The sequence below is a fragment of the Panthera tigris genome, chromosome A3 (genome assembly GCF_018350195.1).
Source record: "Panthera tigris isolate Pti1 chromosome A3, P.tigris_Pti1_mat1.1, whole genome shotgun sequence".
Classification (NCBI taxonomy): domain Eukaryota; kingdom Metazoa; phylum Chordata; class Mammalia; order Carnivora; family Felidae; genus Panthera; species Panthera tigris.
This window is the reverse complement of record NC_056662.1, coordinates 123,380,578-123,401,305: the sequence shown is the minus strand read 5'-3', so window position 1 is coordinate 123,401,305 and position 20,728 is coordinate 123,380,578. Positions and strand designations below refer to the sequence as shown.

Below are 20,728 nucleotides of genomic sequence, written 5' to 3'. Positions count from 1 at the left end.
TGCAGAGGCGGGATCCTAGTCCCTCTGTGAGCAGGGAGGCCCTGCAGGTGCACCCGCACCCCCTGGCTGTAATGGACGCCCAGTCACAGGGTCACATTCCCTTCCCAGGGAAGAGGAATTTTCCCATAGACTTAACCCAGCGAGGAAGTCTGTCCCAATGTAGGGAGGTCAGCACAGGTCCCTCTGCCAGAATGTCTGAGGAATGTACCACAAAATGAAAACGCTTTGCTGTCCCGGAGCGTGGTCTTGTGCATTGTTGCTGTAATTCCCACTCAGGGGTGCTGCACAGGGTTCACACTCAACAAATAATAACCGCATATTTGGTAGTTGCTAATACCCAAACTCCAGAGGCTTCCTAACCATAGAAGAATGGAAATAACAGTTGCATTTGGAGGGGACCAGAATGGCCATGAAGTGTGGGGGCCTCGCTTTCTGCAGTCCCTGGAGCCAGAAAGCCAACAGTCGATGTCCTTGAGTCCGTCCGTCCCGGTTGTGCACAGCTCAGCTGAGGAAAGGCTTAAGGCAGAAAAGAGCTGGTCCACTTTACATTTCCATTTACACATTCAGTTGTGAGGGATGAAGAGTCCCTGAGACATGATTCCCTGAGAGTCCGACCGACTGAGAGGACTGTGTTTCTTGAGACCTTGACCCTCAGGTATGGTAGAAACTTTTATTAATTTAGGTAAAACTTATTGAATATTCTGTGTGGCAGGCCCTATTCTATAAGCCCTGAGAACACAGAGATGATGAAGACACAAGTCCCATGTCCTCAAACTTTCCTTTTAAGGCCAGGGAAGAGTTCGGCAGCAGGGGTGGGGAGGAGCAGACTGGAAAAGTAGAATTCTGGGAATAGCTGATAAGTACTCCAGTAAAGACCTGGCCAGGGCACCATGAGGGCTCCCTCCCTCTGGGGGAAGGGCCTATGCTGGGGGGCAGGAGTAGTTGGCGTTTGGGGCCGAGTCTGGGGGTGGGCAGTAGAGACATGTGCACTCTCAGAGCTGGAGCAGTTGACTCCAATGTTCTCAGGGTGCAGGTGCGGTCAGAGACACCAGTGCCTGAAGGGCCAAGGCGGCTGTGGTAGAGAGAGAGCAGAGGTCAGAAGGAGGGACGGCAGCCTCTGCTGTGACTCCTTGCAATTCACTGCCCTATGCACCCCAGCCCCACCTCCTGCCACACACTCTGCTCCCTCATTCTTCTCAAACTATTCCATTGTTACCAACCACGTGACCTGCCAACCTGGCCCTCATTTCCCTTCCCTCCACTCCTGTGCCAGCCCTCTGCTCTTGCTGGACTGCCCACTGGTGCCTCCAGGAGGCAGCACAGTGCTGTGTAAAGGGGAGGGATCTTGGCTCTGGAGTAGAGGCTGCCTTTGAATTCCTGCCGCCTCTCAGTAGCTGTGAGCTCTTGAGCCAGTCACTTACCTGTCACCTCTGTGGTAATCCATAGTGAGTGTGGCCATAACCTCATGGGACCATGAGGCCCACATGAAACAATGTGAAGGGAGGGCGGTGGCTTCTATGGGCTCTCTCCTCTCTCTCACCTGTCCTTCTGGTACTAGGAGCAGTCTCCTCCACTCTCCTTCTGGGGGTTTCCTCTTCACAGAACTATGGCAACCTAGAGCCTTCAGTCTGGTGGGAGAGGCCAGACCCATGTCCCACAGTGGTTCCCCACATGGCCCAAAGTGAGATGTGTTCACAGAGCACACTTAGTTCCAGCCACTGACCCCTCTTTAAACCTCATTTCCCATGGGACAGTGCGGCCCAAGTACGTCCTCTTCTTTCCTGCAAGAGAAGGCTAGGAACAAAGAGGATGTCTCATGTTAAGGAATGTTTTGCTTCCTGCATCTTTTCTAAATCTACCGTAAGGTCCTCAAGGTGCTGTTTGAGCATCCTCTGCTCTGTGTGGGAAGACTGCATGGCCTTGGGCTAGAAAGCTGAGGGGGGAGGGGGGTAACTGTCCCTCCCCCTGAGTATGAACCAGAAATGTTAAGACTGCAAGAATCAAGTTGCAGGCTGGGTGAAAAAATGCAGAAGCTGAGATGTCACCGGGTCCTCCGCTGCACCAAAGAGAAGACACGGTAAGAGAAAAGCAAGTTTGCTAGCCTTTTCTTTTAGGTACCATTTTACAGAGCATCTACAGTAAGCCAGACAAGGTGCTAGATGCTATATGCATGAACTCAATTAACCCATTAAAAATAAACAAAAGCCTTCCTCAAATCTAAAATCCCATCAGTGCAGAGTCCAATGTGGGGCTCGAATTCACAAAATGTGAGATCATGACCTGAGCCCAAACCGAGTTGGACACACATAACTGATTGAGCCATGCAGGCGCCCCAAAGAACTTTACTTTCTAGAAAAGCATCCATGAGAGACAGATGCAGGAGAGAACATGGTGGCTTTTTAAAAATTATTTTTATAGATTTCAAACTCATCTCAAACTTACAAAAAAGTTACAAGTACCAAGAACATTTTGTTTCCTCTGAACCATGTGAGAGCAAACGGACATGATGCCCCAGCCCACCCCCAGACACTTCAGTGTGTCTGCAGAGTACAAATAAGGACATCCTCTTTTCCACAATCCAACCACTGAAGTCAGAAAATGAACACTGATCTCTTACTCCCAGTTCATCTGTAGATCCCAGTCAAGTTGTGCAAACTTCCCAACAATGTTTTTTAAAGAAAGCGTCTAATTCAGAATCAAGCATTGCATTAAGTTATCATGTCTTTTTAGTCTAATATGGAATTAATTTTAATATAATGTAGGGTGAAGAAAAAAAAATCAAGCCTTTAGAGGTCCCTGGCTCTCCAAGGGTTGGGTGAAGAAGTGGATGGTGAGAGGTGCCTGGCCACCTCGAACATGAGAGCCCCAGGAACTGCCTCTGGAGATTCTCTCTGTCCCCTGGCCCAGAGCAGCCTGGCCAAGGCCACTGGTCATGACTCCAGCTTAGACTTTTCACTCAGCACTAGATAAACCCATATGAAGCAAAATATATTTTTTTTAATGTTTATTTTTGAGACACACACACACACACACACACACACACACACACACACACACACAATGTTAGTGGGGGAGGGGCAGAGAGAGAAGGAGACAACAGACTCTGAAGTAGGCTCCAGGCTCAGAGCTGTCAGCACAGAGCCCGACGTGGGGCTCAACCTCATGAACCATGAGATCATGACCTGAGCCCAAGTTGGATGCTCAACTGGCCACCCAGGCGCCCCATTAATCCTATCTTTTAAGTGAGGACACTGATGCATGGAGAAATTAGAGAAAGTTGTCTAAAAATCACACAGGTGACAAGGCCTCCAGAGTTCCTGTATACCTTATCATGTCATATATATGCATGGAAATATTCAGTGCTTTGTTTAATTCCTAAGGAAATGAACTCCAATCTCCTGAAATCAGATTCTTCTGTAAAAGGAGGAATGAGAAAATCCAACAGAGAGACTTGGGTCCAAGTCTAACTCAGGAGGCCTGTTCAGACGGTACCATGCACCCCCGCCCCCCATACAGAGGTCAGGCCAGGCAGTTCTAAGTGTTGGTTAAACATTTATTTTGAAAATTCATTTGGCGATTAGATGATAAACAGAAAACGAGCCCGTATCTTCTACTTTTCATCATTTATTTAAGCTCTGAAAAACCACCATAAGACCCAATGTCATATATATGGATGGACAGAGTAATACAAACTAATGCTAAAAGGAGCTGGCGATGCTATTATTCTCTGAGTAGGTGTGATTCACCAGGACTTGGTCAAGGGCTTCAAGTTAGTACTATGAGCATCTCCTATGTGCAAGGCAGTTCAGAGCCGTGAATCTGAGCTTCTGACACCAGATTTCCAGAAGGCCCACCCACACAGCGGCCAATCAGGATTTCGTGTGTAGCCCTATGCCAGTGGCCTGTGTGTCTCCTGGTTTATCTCCGGGGCCAGGAGCACTTGGCTCTTCCCCTCTGAGAAGTCATTTGCTCTGATGCAGATGCTGTGCCAAGGGACAGTAACTCATTCAACCCTCACCACTGGGTTGGCAGCATATCAGAGCTGAAGCTTTCATCAGGGGGCTTTAGACTTTGAAAGGAAGGACAACATTCTATTGTTCTTTTGGAATGATAATGCCATGAGGGGTCTCCTCTAGGAAAAAAACTGAATGTTTTTGATCAACTGTTGACTATTACTGCTGTCAGTGGGATTTATTGGCTCCTAGGATCCCAGGATTGAGTCATTTTAGGGAAGGCAGAAATATTGTGAGCCTGCTCTAGGCTGGAGAACAAGCTTCTTCTCTACTGGTCCTCAAGCCATCCAGAGAAGGTGAATTCACATAATTTAATGGATTGTTTTGGTTCATTAGTAAAATAACTTCTTTCCAACTCACAAAGCCAAGGCAGAAATGTAGAACTCATTTATGGTCCTTCTCTATTCAGCAATTGAAAGATGCCCTCTCAAAAATTACTTACTGGACGATTTGCAGAAGAAAAGAATCATGGCATAGCTAAGAACTCTATCCTCAATGCCTAGCACAGTACTTAGCTCATAGCTGGCCCTCAGTGTAGTTTTATTAGAAAAAACACAGAAGGGGCAAGTCCATGAGGCAGGTACAGACCGGCTTTGGACAACCCGGGGCCTCCCCATCCGGGCCCTGCAGAAGAGGAGCCTACAGCGAGCTCACAACCTGGCAGGCTCAGCACAGAGCTTGCTGGCTGTCTTGCAGCAGGAGGCACAGTCAGGATCCTTCCACAGCTCTTCCTGGTTCCTTCACCAGTGGAATGTCTGGTGAGCTTTATTCTCTGTGTAATGCAGGAAGATCAGGAAGTCTCACTCCTCAGAGAAGCTTTTTAGAGATGGAGACAAGCAGTACCTCCCCTGATGTTGGCCCCGCTGGGGGCCTGTGACCCAATGCAAGGTAGTAACAGGTTGGAGTGGGGGGTGGGGGGAGGTCCTGCAGGCTGGCCTGGCATCCAGTCTGATTCTGATGACCTCAGCCAGGACCTGTACAAAGTTAGTCCAGGCTGATCTCTAGCTCCTGTCCTTAAGGGAGACCCAGGTCCACTGCCAAGACCCACTAGTCATCACTTCCTGCTATTGGAATGTGCGTCCTCATGATCACATACACTTACATTTCTGACTATACACTTAGCATTCACTGATCTCTTTTACATCTTTGTAATTTCCTCTAGGAGAGCCTGTTCTACAAGGTAACTCAATTAAAACCAACTGAATTTAGACCTCCTTTTGTCTGCAAGGATCCTGCCCACTAGAATAAACTGCATAGTGCCAACTGGGTATCCCGTGCAAACAGAAAAGGTCTTGTTTAGATCACTGATCACTGTGTTCCCTGAGTCTTGGAAAATGTTTCTGTTAAGCCTATGGCATATTTCACCAACTGGGCTTACTTCAGTCTGTAGTGTGGGGAGCTAGCTCGGAGCTGACAGCAAGCCAAGTCTTCTAGTATCAGACATTAACACCGGACACTTACCTACTAAGTACACTACTAACTACTAAGAGACAGCACACCTACCACTGCTATGTACTAGCTGTCAGGGACGCTTCCATGTGTCAGGGCTTCTATTTTGGACAGATCATCCTTTAGCCAGTCAGCTATCATGCCAGCCATTTCTCCGTAAAAATGGATGATAAAAGCATGAGGTAATTTTTTCTCGCAGAGTCGAATATCTCCTTCAGGAAAATCTTTCTTGATGTCTTCATAGTATTTTCTTGGACACCAAGCATCCATAGTACCATAGTAAAATGTAAGCTAAAAGACAAGACAAAAACATTTTATTAGAAAACACTTCCTCTGCCAACACAAACATGACACCAGCAACCTGCAATGCTCTGGTAACAGCCCCTGTACCTGGCCCTATAAGATAGCCACAAGCCTCCCTCCAGACCATGAAACCCATCCCCACATAGAGAGAGTCTTGTGTGATAGATTCCCCATGATTCACTAAAAGGACATGCCAGCAAAGTTGTGTACATTGAGGCTGGGATGGACACTGGAGAGATGGCTGTGGAGGACAGGGAAGAGTGACTGAGACATGATCGCTGAAGGACTAGTGACCATTCATACACACTTCACAGTTTTCACGCAGCCACATGGTAGACATATGGATATGTTTGTTGAATGCATCCAAAGATGAACTAGAGAGACTCAGGCTTCTCAATATAGCAGACGAAAAGTGATCAGAATCCTGAGAGTGTCTGTAACATTTCTGAATAGGCTCCATGCAGCAGGAGAGTATGCAGATTCAGTGGGCGGGTGATATAATCATGCTTCAGGTGACAGCAAGCAGCTGCATGGAGACAGAGCCTCCTTTAAGACATTACTAAGACCCTTACTGGATACTGATCTATACCTGCCCATGACACACACACACACACACACACACACGCACAAATATGTGTATGTACGTATATACACGAATGTGTATATGTGTATGGGTACATACGTATATATGCACATACAGGTATCCCCTGCTTTTCCAAAGTTCATGTTATGCCACTTTGCTTTTATGAAACACCTATGTTAGCATCTGTTTTCGCTAAACGAAAGACACCCAAAGCGGATTTTCGTTTTTATGAACAAAAGCTAAAAGCAAAAATAGTGTTCAGTGTTTGTTTGGCAGTGGGCAGGTACAGAGGCAGCGCACACCTGGAAGAGGGAGTGGCTCCACCACGCTCCTTCCCCTGGAACTACATTTCACATCAAGCCACCATAGCTTTGAACTGTGGCTGCAAGCATCTGGGCTTTACCTGGATTTATTTTGGGCACCCACTAGCATGATGTGTCCTAAAGTATCTGAAAAGCCTAAGAGAGGTTATTTTTTGGGCCTGGGAACACTCAAAAAATTTTCCATATAAATTAAGGTAATTACTTCTTTGCTTTACGCCACTTCAACTTATAAAAGGTTTTACAGGAACGCTCTACTTTTGCATAGTGGGGGAAACCTGATAAGAGCTAACAAAAGACTTCACACAATGAAGTGACAGGATCAGGTCTGCATTGTAGGTCACGTACTCTGGCTACAATGGCAAAGAGAGATGGGAGCAGTCAAAGTGTGTCGGGAAGACGACGCGGGACACGTGTTATTGCCCACTAGGTGATTTTGATCTAACAGTCATTAAATCCATTATCTGAATATGGACAAGGGAGACTCCTCTGATAAAGACACTGGTCTTTATTACAATAACCTTATGACTTAACCAATATTTAGAGGAACAGTTAAAACAATACTTTAAAGAGGAAAATATGTAGACTACTCCAGAGAGTCAGTTACTAACAACTAAACCTTGAGTTGCAGACTTACTCTGAATTACTTCATAGACAACTTTCTGGTTGTCACCTGAGGTTTTAGTTTTGAAAGCTGCAAAGGATCTGTGGCTCACAGGCTGCTCACTTCTTCTTCCCATTCTCCTGTGTTTTGCTCACTACAATCATTTGTGGGTACTCCAAAGCCCCTAAAACCAAAATTCATTTTGCCATGGCTCTTAGCAGCGTATGAAGTTCTTTCTGTTGCTGGAGGACAGAGAACCAGGTGGCAGCCTGGCTCTTTCCCCTGGGTATCAGTCTCTCTACCGCTCTGTCATGTTGCAACCCCACCAGCAGAGGGTGACGATTCTGGCCAGCAACACCCTGCCCGCAGGCATTAATTACCTACCAATAGGGCTAATAACTTTAGGTTCTCTCTAAACCATACCCTACCCTTACCCACAAGAATCTTTTAAATTATATCCAGGAAATCGAGTACGTTACAGTCCTCGTGCCCAGTGGTTCGGCACTTCCTCAGAGTATGAAACAGTGCTGAGAAATCTGGAAGTGCTGACTTGGGCCCATGACCATCATGTGTGTTCCTCTGCCCCAGTGCACTCTCTTGCCTTAAGATTCCTGAATGCCGACAAAGGTGCTTTGGGAACCCTCACACCTGCATAAGCTGGCAAAGTCTTGTGAAAAGCTCTATTGTAGAAGGATCAACTAGAGGGACAGCAAGGCAGAAAGAGCTCTCCAGGGGTCTCTGACAAGGAGCGCTCCATCACTCTGTGCACCTGCTGCTGCTTTCTGCCTCATATTTCAGAGACTATTCCTTTGGAGAGTTTAGCATTTACTTTTCAGTGAGGGAATTACAACTTAAAATGTCTTCATTGAAAAGTCCAGCTTGATGGGCTGGGAAACACCATCCCTTCCCTCACGAATGAAGGTGAGGACAGTTGAGCAGGAATAACACACGTGGATTACAGAGGCCTTACACCTACTTCAGGGTATCCAGAGACAAGTCGTGTCCAAGTAGTTAAGCTACCCAAGACATGTCCAAGGACCCTTAACACAAAGTGTGCAAGATGGCATTAACAGTGAGGATTCCAGATTTCCCATAGGTTCATCTAGTTTTATTTCTTAAGCCTCTATGACCAGTAACCATTTAGAGTGGCTGTATTTCGTTAAATCTCTAAGTAATGGTGGGGTAAGGTCTTTTTGCTTGGGTGTTTTGAAAGTTTTCTTCAGACTATATTCACTGAAGGGCAGCCTTCTATGAAAATCTTGGCTTACAAGTAAAACATGTGGTTATTCTAATGCCTTTATATACACTGGCTCAAGATACTTTCCATCCCTGTAGATTAGAAGTCACAGGCAATAGATCTGGACAGAAGGCTCTGCATCTGTAACCCTAAACAGGAAACAGAAAAAGTATGGGGTGTGTGGAGCTACTAGTGGGGGGTGGGGGGAGACAGGTGAAGCAGAAAGAAAGAAAGAACTGGACACCAAAGCACGGTGGTTAAGAGTGTATGTGCTATTATAATATCGATGTGTCAAAACAAAGAACCATCACAACATACAATAATGAACGGCTAAAAACTGAGAATAACATGTTAAGCTCTATATTCACTGCGTCCTTACAACAATACTCTTGAGGAAGGTATTTTATCCTTATTTTACAGAAAAGGAAACCGAGGCATAGTGAGATTAAGTTGTTTAAATTCAAAGAATTAGTGAGTTGTAAGGCTGGGGTATAAATCCAGAGACAACATTCCTAATCTGTACCCTTTACTATGATTTGCAATTAACAGTGAACTGACCCATGTTGTGAAGAGACAAAACCTGAAGACTGGGCGGTCTTCAACTGGCCATGAAAACTGAGAGTGACAATCAAGGGCAGGAGCAAACCCAACAACCTTCACTTACAGCCTTCTCGAAGTCTATGTAGTTCTGGGGCTCTGTGTGTCACGGGTGTGGTAACTGCTGGGACATGACCGGAACTGTTAACTAAGAACCTCAGGTTATCAGCAGGACATTTAAATTCAAAGGTTTGTAAGAAGATAAATAATTGTTTCCTGTAGTTTTATTTCTCCTTGGCACTAGCTTTGCTATGCATGAGAATTGATAAAAAGTACACATTACTGAATGGAAATTATTCCGTGTTTCCAAACTGCTGTCATGTTAAGTAATCCGTTTCTCTATTAAACACAAAATTTAATTTTCCCAGTTTTTGTAAATTTAACTTCTCAGGACTGTGCTTTTTGCTTTTCCTCGTGTGTGTTCTGCAGTAAGGTGGAATTATAGTTACTAGAGTGCCTGTGCTCACAGACGTATTTTCCTTAAACATTTCAGCGTGCCCCCAAGGAGCTATGTCCCTGCAAATTGTTGCAGTTTGCTACCATTGAGAAGCCACATTTGTCTTTTCTCATGTGGGTGTTTTTTCTCTCACTTTTTGCTGCTGAAACTAACAGATTCAAAGCAGTCTCACCAAAAATGACTCTAACCCTCCTTCCCATCTGGCATTGGCTAAGTGGTTGAAATTCACAAGGGAGTAAATCTCACTTCTGGAGAAGCTGCCAGACTAGGGAAGAACACAGGCATGTACACACTGGCCCTTAAACACAACAGGCAGAGAAAGGTATAAAGTACTTCTGGAGTCCAAAGTAGGAAAACCTGGATTCTGCCCTGACGGAGTCAACAAACCTTTTAAAAATATTTATTTACTTTTTTTATTTTAGAGAGCGAGTGAGAGGGTGAGCAGGGGACGGGCAGAGGGGGAGAGAGAGAGAATCTTAAGCAGGCTCCGCTCTCAGTGCAGAGTCCGATGCAGGCTATATCCCACGACCCTGGGATCATGACCTGAGCTGAAGTCAAGAGTCTGATGCTCAGCCGACTAAGTCACCCAGGTGCCTCAACAAATCTTTTTTTAGAACACATTTTGAGTTGTTGGCTTTTATGCATTACTAACAGAGGATTTATTTTAATAACAAAATAAATACCAGAAACCATCTTATGACCTAAGTTCATATATTTGATTTAGCTGATAACTAAAATCACTTTCAATGATGTATCTCGAAATATTAAACATGCGGGGCGCCTGGGTGGCGCAGTCGGTTAAGCGTCCGACTTCAGCCAGGTCACGATCTCGCGGTCCGTGAGTTCGAGCCCCGCGTCAGGCTCTGGGCTGATGGCTCGGAGCCTGGAGCCTGTTTCCGATTCTGTGTCTCCCTCTCTCTCTGACCCTCCCCCGTTCATGCTCTGTCTCTCTCTGTCCCAAAAATAAATAAAAAAAAAAAAAACGTTGAAATATTAAACATGCAAAAACCCACAAAAATCCCTATCTGGTGATGTACACACACACACACACACACACACACACACACACACACAGAGGAATACTATTCAGCCATAAAAAGGAAGGAAATCCTACTGTTTGTGACAATATGGCTGGACCTTGAAGGCGTTATGCTAAGTGAAGTAAGTCAGAGAAAGACAAATACTGTATGATTTCACTTATATGTGGAATCTAACAAAAAAAGGAACTCATAGAAACAGAGAGGAGAGTGGTAGTTGCCAGAGACGGGCAGACAGTGGGGATGGGTGGAAGGATTGGGTGAAGGGGGTCAAAAAGTACAAACTTCCAGTTATGAGTAAGCCCTGGGGGGTTTAATGCAGGGCCTGCTGACTAGAGTTAGCAGCACTGTACTGTGTATTTAAAAGTTGCTAAGACAGCAGATCTTAAAAGCTTTCATAGCAAGAAATTTAAATTTGTAACTATGTGAGGTGATTATGTTAACTAAACTTGCTGTGGTAATCATTTTGCAATATATACATATATCACATTCATTATGTTGTATACCTTAAATTAATACAATGTTTTACCTTGATTATATCTCAATAAAGCTGGAAAAAAATCTCTATTTGTATTACTTTTCTCTATTCAACAATCCAGAGGACTACAGGCATTATAGGAATCACAGGCCTAACAAAAGTGTTTCATAGTCTTAGAATGTTACTTCTTTTCTTTCTCTTTCTTTCCTTTCTTCCTTCCTTCCTCATTCATTCATTCATTCATTCATTTTATTAACCTTATGCATAAGCTGAATTTTATTTTATATTATTTATTTATTTTTAAGTTTTTTAATGTTTATTTTTTTTATTAAAATATTTTTTTTAATTTTTTTTTAAATGTTTATTTATTTTTGAGACAGAGAGAGACAGAGCATGAACAGGGGAGGGTCAGAGAGAGAGGGAGACACAGAATCTGAAACAGGCTCCAGGCTCTGAGCTGTCAGCACAGAGCCCGACGCGGGGCTCGAACTCACGGACCATGAGATCATGACCTGAGCCGAAGTCGGACGCTTAACCGACCAAGCCACCCAGGCACCCCTTTAATGTTTATTTTTGAGAGAGAGAGAGAGAGGGAAGGAGAAGGGGCAGAGAGGGGGACACAGAATCCAAGGCAGACTCCAGGCTCTGAGCTGTCAGCATAGAGCCCAACGTGGGGCTCAAACTCACGAACTGTGAGATCATGACCTGAGCCAAAGTCGGGACGCTCAACCGACTGAGCCACCCAGGCGCCCCATGCATAAGCTGAATTTTAGAAGCTCCTAAGAATATAATTCATCATAAAGCCAAGTTTGGTATAAGCTAGTTCTTCCTGGCAGTTTAACAAAGTGAACTTCCTCCCTTCAAGTGGTCTTCCAGCGATCTGTTTCATGATACAGTGTAGACTAGAGCAGAGGAGCAAATAGCGCTTCAGGCCCATCATGCTCAGAGTGAAAGGGCTTCTCATAAAGCCTTTGTGTTCTATTATGGTAAAATAATCTGTGAAACTGCTCAAGTTCATTATGCAGTCACAGGGAGAGAGCATGGTGCAGTGTGCAGAACTTGGGCCCTGGGCCATACCTGCCTAGACTGGAATTTTGGTTCTTCTATCACTAGCATTCTTCTATCACTAGTTGTTCCCTTAGACTAGTTTCTTAGCCTGTCTGTGCCTGTTTCCTCATCAGCAAGGTGGGGATAGAACAGCTACCTTGTGGGGTGGTAAGGATTAGAAAACAAAGCACATCAAGCACTTGGCATATAGTAAGCACTCTTAAAGGACACATGGTGTTATACCGGTGATAACAATGAGGACAAAGGGATCTCCTGTGGGGGCAAAATCTGTCTAGATTCTTCCCTACAGTGAGAGTTGTGCTCAGATCAGAGGGAAAAAGAAGCCACAGGACCTTAAAATAATTTTTGAGAAAATATATTTTCTTCTGATAAGCTGCTTTTGATGTAAGTCAGGCTCAGAAAATGTGGAAGTAAAGAGACTGTCTTTTTTTCCATTGGATATTCTTTCCTGCTTTGTCAAAGATTTGTTGGCCATACATTTGTGGGTCCAATTCTGGAGTCTCTATTCTATTCCATTGGTCTATGTGTCTGTTTTTGTGCCAATATCATGCTGTCTTGATGATTACAGCTTTGTAGTAGAGGCTAAAGTCTGGGATTGTGATGTCTCCTGCTTTGGTTTTCTTCTTCAATATTACTTTGGCTATTTGGGGTACTTTGTGGTTCCATATGAATTTTAGGATTGCTTGTTCTAGCTTCAAGAAGAATGCTGGTACAATTTTGATTGGGGTTGCATTGAATGTGTAGATTGGTTTGGGTAGTATTGACATTACAATATTTATTCTTCCAATCCATGAGCACGGAATGTTTTTTCATTTCTTTGTATCTTCTTCCATTTCCTTCATAAGCTTTCTATAATTTTCAGCATACAGATCTTTTACATCTTTGGTTAGGATTATTCCTAGGTATTTTATGATTCTTGGTGCAATTGTGAATGGGATCAGTTTCTTTATTTGTCTTTCTGTTGCTTCATTATTAGTGTATAAGAATGCGACTGATTTCTGTACATTAATTTTGTATCCTGAGACTTTGCTGAATTCATGTATCAGTTCTAGCAGACTTTTGGTGGAGTCTATCGGGTTTTCCATGTATAGTATCACGCCATCTGCAAAAAGTGAAAGCTTGACATCTCTTTAACAAATGGTGCTGGGAGAACTGGACAGTAACACGCAGAAGAATGAAACTGGACCACTTTCTTACACCAATCATAAAGAGAAACTCAAAATGGATGAAGGACCTGAATGTGAGATAGGAAACCATCAAAACCCTAGAGGAGAAAGCAGGAAAAAACCTCTCTGACCTCAGCCGCAGCAATTTCTTGACACATCTCCAAAGGCAAGGGAATTAAAAGCAAAAATGAACTATTGGGATCTCATCAAGATAAAAAACTTCTGCACTGCAAAGGAAACAATCAACAAAACTAAAAGGCAACTGATGGAATGGGAGAAGATATTTGCAAATGACATATCGGATAAAGGGCTAGTATCCAAAATCTATAAAGAACTCACCAACTCCACACCCAAAAAATAAGTAATCCAGTGAAGAAATGGGCAGAAGACATGAATAGACACTTTTCTAAAGAAGACATCCAGATGGCCAACAGGCACATGAAAAGATGCTCAACATCACTCCTCGTCAGGGAAATACAAATCAAAGCCACACTGGGATACCACCTCATGCCAGTCAGAGTGGCTAAAATGAACAAATCAGGAGACTATAGATGCTGGAGAGGATGTGGAGAAACAGGAACCCTCTTACACTGTTGGTGGGAATGCAACTGGTGCAGTCACTCTGGAAAACAGTGTGGAGGTTCTTAAAAAAATTAAAAATAGATCTACCCTATGACCCAGCAATAGCACTGCTAGGAATTTACCCAAGGGATATAGGAGTGCTGATGCATAGGGGCACTTGTACCCCAATGTTTAAGGCAGCACTTTCAACAATAGCCAAATTATGGAAAGAGCATAAATATCCATCAAATGATGAATGGATAAAGAAGATGTGGTTTATAGATACAGTGGAATACTACTTGGCAATGAGAAGGAATGAAATCTGGCCATTTGTAGCAACGTGGATGGAACTGGAGAGTGTTATGCTAAGTGAAATAAGTCAGGCAGAGAAAGACAGATACCATATGTTTTCACTCATATGTGGATCCTGAGAAACTCAACAGAAGACCAGGGGTGAGGGGAAGGGGGAAAAAAAAGTTAGAGAGAGGGAAGGAGGCAAACCATAAGAGACTCTTAAATACTGAGGACAAACTGAGGGTTGATGGGGGGTGGAGGGGAGGGGAAAGTGGGTGATGGGCATTGAGGAGGGCACCTGTTGGGATGAGTACTGGGTGTTGTATGGAAACCAATTTGACAAATAAATTTCATATTAAAAACATATGAAGGGGTGCCTGAGTGGCTCAGTCGGGTAAGCGCCGACTTCGGCTCAAGTCATGATCTCGCGGTTCATGAGTTTGAGCCCCGTGTCGGGTTCTGTGCTGACAGCTTAGAGCCTGGAGCCTGCTTCAGATTCTGTGTCTCCCTCTCTCTCTCTCTCTCTCTCTCTGCCCCTCCTCCACTCATGCTCCGTCTCTCAAAAATAAATAAACATTAAAAAAATTTTAAAAGAAATATGGAAGTAATATACACTTTCTTTAAGCCTAAAGCAAAGTGTGTTATTATATACGTTATCATGTATAGCAAACATGCGCTCTACACACACACACACACACACACACACACACACACACACACACACTGTATTCCCGTGAAAAGATCATGGGGAAAGACATTAGTTAGAAGATCCAAGATCAGTCATCAACCAAACAAACAGTGAAGCACAACCCCTGTCTGCAAGCCACCACTCATGCTCAGCTCACTGAGTGGACGCTCAGCCACTTTACTTATAAATGAGACCTGGAGCCTACACTGCAGCACCATCTGGGTATTCCTGGTTGAGTATCTTCCAAAATGAAGGATGGCACCAGCATTCGGAGACTACCCTCCTGGTAGGGCTCACAGAGGGAGCCCCTGGGCAGTGGAGATAAGGCCCACTGCTTCCCTGGGTGCTGAATGAACAGGCTTCCCAGTATGTTTACGTGCAGATTTCTTTAGAAAGAGTACCCCGAGCCTTCGAGCCGCATGGCAGGGGAAACAGCCGCCCTGAGAGCAACCAAGGAGCAACGGTGTAGATGTTCAGGGAGGAGACGTGTATTCTCTAGCGTGCTCTGAGAAGTCAAAAAACTTACGCCATTCCTGCTTCCTCCACTTTTTATTTCCTTTTCAGAAATAACTGCCACCCAACAGGTGTGGGTTTGTTTTTTGTTTTTATTTTGTTTTTGATTAAAAAAGCAAAAGATCTGATATAGGGCAGCGAGCTGCTTACAGAGAGGTCAAATTAGTACCCACACACATTTAGGTACTTCCCAGCGAGATCTCCCTGTCCTGCCTTTTTTCCCCTGTTTTCACCCCCCTCCAGCTTTCCCAGGCTCAGGGTACTAACCCTCCTGCACTGTATCCTACCCCTGGGGAGAATCCAAAACAGGTTGCTTGCTGCTCATCCCCTCCCCAAAGTCAGACCCGGCACCTGTGAAGGAGACCTGTTTTGTAACATAAGCCTCTTCATTTCAGTTATTTAAAAATCATATTCCTCCTGGGAACAGAGCAGCCTCAAACTTTTACAATTTCACTGCAAGTCTTTCCAAGCAACCATTTTTAGGAACTTGAAGAGTTGTTAAAGAAAGGGAGGCAGTTTAGGAAATTCATTTTCCAATTTACCTTGTTTCCTTTCTTCCTTTTATCCAGAATTGGCTCAATTACCATTCTTGAAAACATGAGAATTAAAATCCCCAAAGATTAAGAAAAGTGGCTGAGGATGGGGGCAAGACCACTGAGCCCTCTCCCTTCTGCAGGCACCTTGGGGAGCAGGTGGAAATCAAGCCACCCAAGGAGGAGGTGAGGGCTGGCGGGTTATTGACCGGACCCCTCTCCAGTGGCTGGAATGACTGCGCAACCAACAGACTTGAGAAGTGGAGCTCTTTCCTTTCCGTGTTAAACGCAGGCGTAAAGGGTCAGAACCCACCTACTCCCAAACAGAAGGCGCTGGACCAGCCAGTGATTAGCTTTGTCTCTTTCTCACCTGGGACTAGAGTACGAAGATGACCTGAGGCATCAGTTTCCCTCTGGTGAGGCTACAGAGTATGAGGCATCGGGAACAAATCTATCCCCTTGTGTTTGTGTTTCCCCCTGGTCATATGCCTCAGGAAACTGGCAGATGTGCTGAAGGATCCTGTTTAGGACCTTCAGCTCATCTGAATCTTCTGCACGAGGGTACTGGCCCAAGTCCTGGTAAAGATTAAGTGCTCCTATGCCTTCCTTCACTACTGTTCATTCCTGTTCAACATCTCCCTCGGGCATCTCAAGGGGAGCAGTGGCTGGGATCTAGAATGGGACTGGGGCATTCCAGGGTCTCTTGGCTATATATTTAGTATTACCGAAATCTTTAACTATAGGATGAAATGAAAACATCTAGGAAGAAGTGTGTGGGGGGAGGAGAAGTTAAGCAAATAGTCTTTTTAAAGCACTCAGAGGCACATCTAGGGTATGACTAAATTTGTAATAATATTAATAAACTTCTAGCTGAATGCTTAGGGCATGCCAGATACTCTTAAAAGGTCTTTATATGAATTATAGCATTATATTTTTGGAACAAATGTATAGTACTAGATGCTATTACTAAACCATTTTACTGATGAGAAAGCAGACAGAGTGAGGTCAAGTAGCTTAACCAAGGTCACATAAGTGAGCAAGTGGTGGAGCTGGAGTCTGAACCCCAGGCAAGGAGAAGACTCTGCTCCCCAGTGCATACCCACCCCTTTCAATCACTCTTCACTTGAGAACTCAGGGTGTGCTCACACACGTACGTAACATGAAGCTCTCAAGGTCAAAACGATTGACATAAAAACAAGCCTATGTATTTCCAGGATGATTATGACATTCTGAACAGGCTTCAAATGAGACAGGCAGAACTAACACAATCAGTTTCAGACCGAGGCGTGGCGGAAGGCAGACCTGGTTAGTAGGTCCAGGCAGCACTTCCCATGCTCCGCTAAGCAGGACGTGTGCATGTCTGAAGGATTTGCATGCCCGAATCTGCAAACAACTGCACAACGTTTGTTCCCAAAGGCAACGTGCACCTCTGGGCTCGGGTGGGCTAAGCAGGATGGGGAAAAAGCCATAGCAGAGGGGTTCCTGTTCCTGAGGGCACTTTGCCCCTTTTCCCAAACAACACTGTCACCCTGGCCTGGCTCTCTGGGCGCAGGGCGGCCCTTTTACTGCTGTCTGCCTTTGTCAGAAAGCTGCACCTCGTGTGTTCTCGCTGGGAACAATTTTAGACCCTTGCTGACCGGCAGTGATGCCCAGATTCCGTCTGGCAGTAGCACACACCAGCTGTTTCCATTCGCCGAGGCCAGAGATGGTCACGGCAGTTTAGAATTTCCCTCCTAAGTGAGTTTTAAATGAAAACTTCAGGTTTCTAAACCAAACACGAATTCACTTTTCTGTGAATGAGACATACATTCTCGTACAGTTTAGAACAAGGGCAGAACACATGAATGCTGACCTATTTGCCTCAGACACACCAGGTGCCTCCTAACGCAGAACATACCCCAGGGGTTCTCCAAAGAATTGGGCAGGAGTGGCGAAGACGTACAGTTGATTCTCTTCCTTGGGTTTATTTCTATTCTGGTTCTCATTCTTGTCCCTCCCCTTCCCATCTCATCCATTAGCCCCTCTACTTCCTCCCAACCTTTTAAGCTGTGTTCCCCAAGGGTCAATCTTTAGATGTCTTCTCTCCACATACTACTTCCTTTTCTTACTATTACCCAAGCTCATGGCTTCAAATCTATCCTTACCGTTTCCAAATCAAAATTCAGCCCGGACTACCATTCTAAGCTTCACACCGTACGGCCAGCTACCTGCCAGACATGTGCCCACTTGGGTGTCCACAGGTATCTCAAACAAAGTACCCAAATCAACTACTCTCTCAACCACCTCCCCCAACTAGCTGATCTTCCTTCCCTATCTTGTTATCAATCTAAATACAGAGAAATAATCTGAGATTCTTCCATCTCCATTCTCTCATTCTTTCACTTAGTACTAAGTGCTGTTGTTTTTTGTTATAGACTCAAAACTTTAATCAGTGAACTAACATGCACACATGAAGGGCACCTTTATGCTGGCCCACAGCAACACAGGTCAGTAGTTACAGAGTCCGCTCCCAAGTACTAAATTCTACTTCCTAAATCTTCCCTATCTTACCTCCTCTCCACCCCCATCCCACTGCCTGAGTCCTTGTAAAAGCCTTCTGAATGATCTCCCTACCTCAAATTTCATTCTTATCCCATATTTTCCATATGTTCCCCCAAAATAATCCCTCTCATTTGTTAATCTAGCCACATTCCTAGGGCTGACTGATGTGAACTGGTAGCTCTCAACTGGCTGGCTGTTCACAGATGGCACATGCTCTGATGGGTCAATGGCTGTGTCATATGGTTGTCAAACATTGTGAATATCATTCCTTACTTAAACCCTACAATGGCTCCTTAGCATCTCAAAATAATCTAGTCTTTTTAGTGTAACATCTCATGGCTTCTTGTTCTCAGGCCAGTGCGCAAGCCACAACACCGTGCTGCCTAACCTATATTCTAGTGTCTCCAAGGAAGGGCTTCTTCACTGGGGTCTAAGGGTCCATATGGGTTTGTATAGAAGTGACAGTGGGGGAGGGGTAACGTACACTTGCTTGGGAAAAAGATGACATCTTTATTTTTGCTAACCTCTAACTAGAATTTAGTATTTCCTTCAATTATGTATGCAGGCAATAAATGATAATAGTATGAGTAACACCTATATTTTGTCACCTATAAAATTATGGAAATTCTCAAATCGCAGTAAACTTGTTGAGGATAACTAAAAAATTATTTATGCTCATTGCTATAAATTTACCCTGGGTGGCTCAGTCAGTTAAGCATCTGACTCTTGATTTCGGCTCAAGTCATGACCTCACAGTCTGTGAGACTGGGCTGTGCATCGGGCTCCTTGCTGTCGATGTCAGGGCAGAGACTACTTAGGATTCTCTCTCTTCCTTTCTCTCTGCCCCTCCCTCACTCACGCACATGCTCTCTCTCAAAATAAACATTTTCAGTATTAATTCTGACTGCTATTATATGTCACTATTTAATGTGCTAATAAAGGTGTATATACTATATATCACAAATTTGTTTTTAAGTTATTTTGATAAATACACTTCAATATAATTGCTTTTTTGTAGTAATTTCATGTATTTATTTTATGCACTTAGACAAATTATTTTGCGTAGGGGTCCACACATGAGAGAGCCAAAGAGACGCATGGCACAGGGAAGGCTTAGACTCTCTACCCTAGTGGCTTCCCCATCCATCCATCCAGTACGCATTTGTTGATTACTCAGCAGGTATCGTACATTGTGCTGAGTCTTAGAGATATCAAGATGAGAAAAACATAGTTCCTGACCTGCAGGTGGAGGAAAGGGCAAACCGACCATTTGAATGCTCTGGGATAAATGTAATATTGTAACTTTACACAGGGAGCCAGGTGAACTGGGAGAGGGACACCTAACCAAAACCAGGGGCTGGGAAAGCCTCCTGGAGATAACAATGGAGGCAGGTTTTAAAGGATGGATAAGATCCAGAGGTGCCTGGGTGGCTCAGTCAGTTAAGTGTCTGACTCTTGATTTTGGCGCAGGTCATGATCTCCCGTTTCATGGGACCGAGTCTCATGTCAGGCTCTACACTGACAGCATGGAACCTCCTCGGGATTCTCTCTCTCCCTCTTTCTTGCCTCTCTCTCTCAAAATAAATCAATAAACTTTATTTTTTAATATATACATTTTAAAGTTTATTTATTTTGAGAGAGAACAGCAGCTTGAGCAGAAGAGGGGGAGAAACAGAATCCCAAGCAGGCTCTGTGTTGTCAGTGTGAAGCTGGACGTGAGACTCGAACTCATGAATCCTCACGGATCATGAGATCCTGACCTGAGCCAAAATCAAGAATCAGATGCTCTACTGATTGAGCCACCCAGGTGCCCCTAAATAAATGAACTTTAAAGGGCAGATAGGATTCAGTCAGGTGAAGAAAGAACACAACCTATGATGCCAAAGGACACAGTATAGTCTTTTGGCAATAACTATGAGTCTGGTATATTTGCTTCAGGAAAGGGACATAATTTTATGTAGTATTAAAGCACTGCTAATAAACATAACTGTCTGATACTGTATATAAAGTCTCTAGACCTGGGAGGGAGGTTGGGAGGGAAGGAAGGCAGGCAGGCAGGCAGGCAGGCAGGCAATCAGCCTCGTGGATTTTTCATAGTTAAAAAGGTCCAGTTTCCTAAAGAAGATAAAAAGTTCTCTTCATGTGGACAATGGAAATCCAGTGGTAGAAAATCTGAATTTAGAACCAAAGCCTGGTGATGATAGTTTTCTAGAAGATGAGAAAGAATCCAAAAGCCATCCACATGATGTAGCAGAGAGACTATTTTTAGACTAACTTTCTTGTGGC

The 20,728-nt window shown here is 44.3% G+C and overlaps 1 protein-coding gene across 4 annotated transcripts in view; it reads right to left on the bottom strand.

Annotated features, from left to right (window-relative positions):
- Nucleotides 1-3,535: 3,535 nt before the first annotated feature.
- The window catches only part of LDAH (lipid droplet associated hydrolase), a 116,831-nt gene continuing 99,638 nt past the window's right edge, over nt 3,536-20,728 (bottom strand). For 3 of the 4 annotated variants that reach the window (XM_007080722.3, XM_042982426.1, XM_042982427.1), the window contains one exon: nt 3,536-5,753. In XM_007080722.3, the coding sequence (XP_007080784.1) occupies nt 5,529-5,753 (225 nt within the window). In that variant the 3' untranslated portion in view covers nt 3,536-5,528. The remainder of the gene's footprint in view (nt 5,754-20,728) is intronic. The other variant, XM_042982428.1, reaches the window with a different exon arrangement.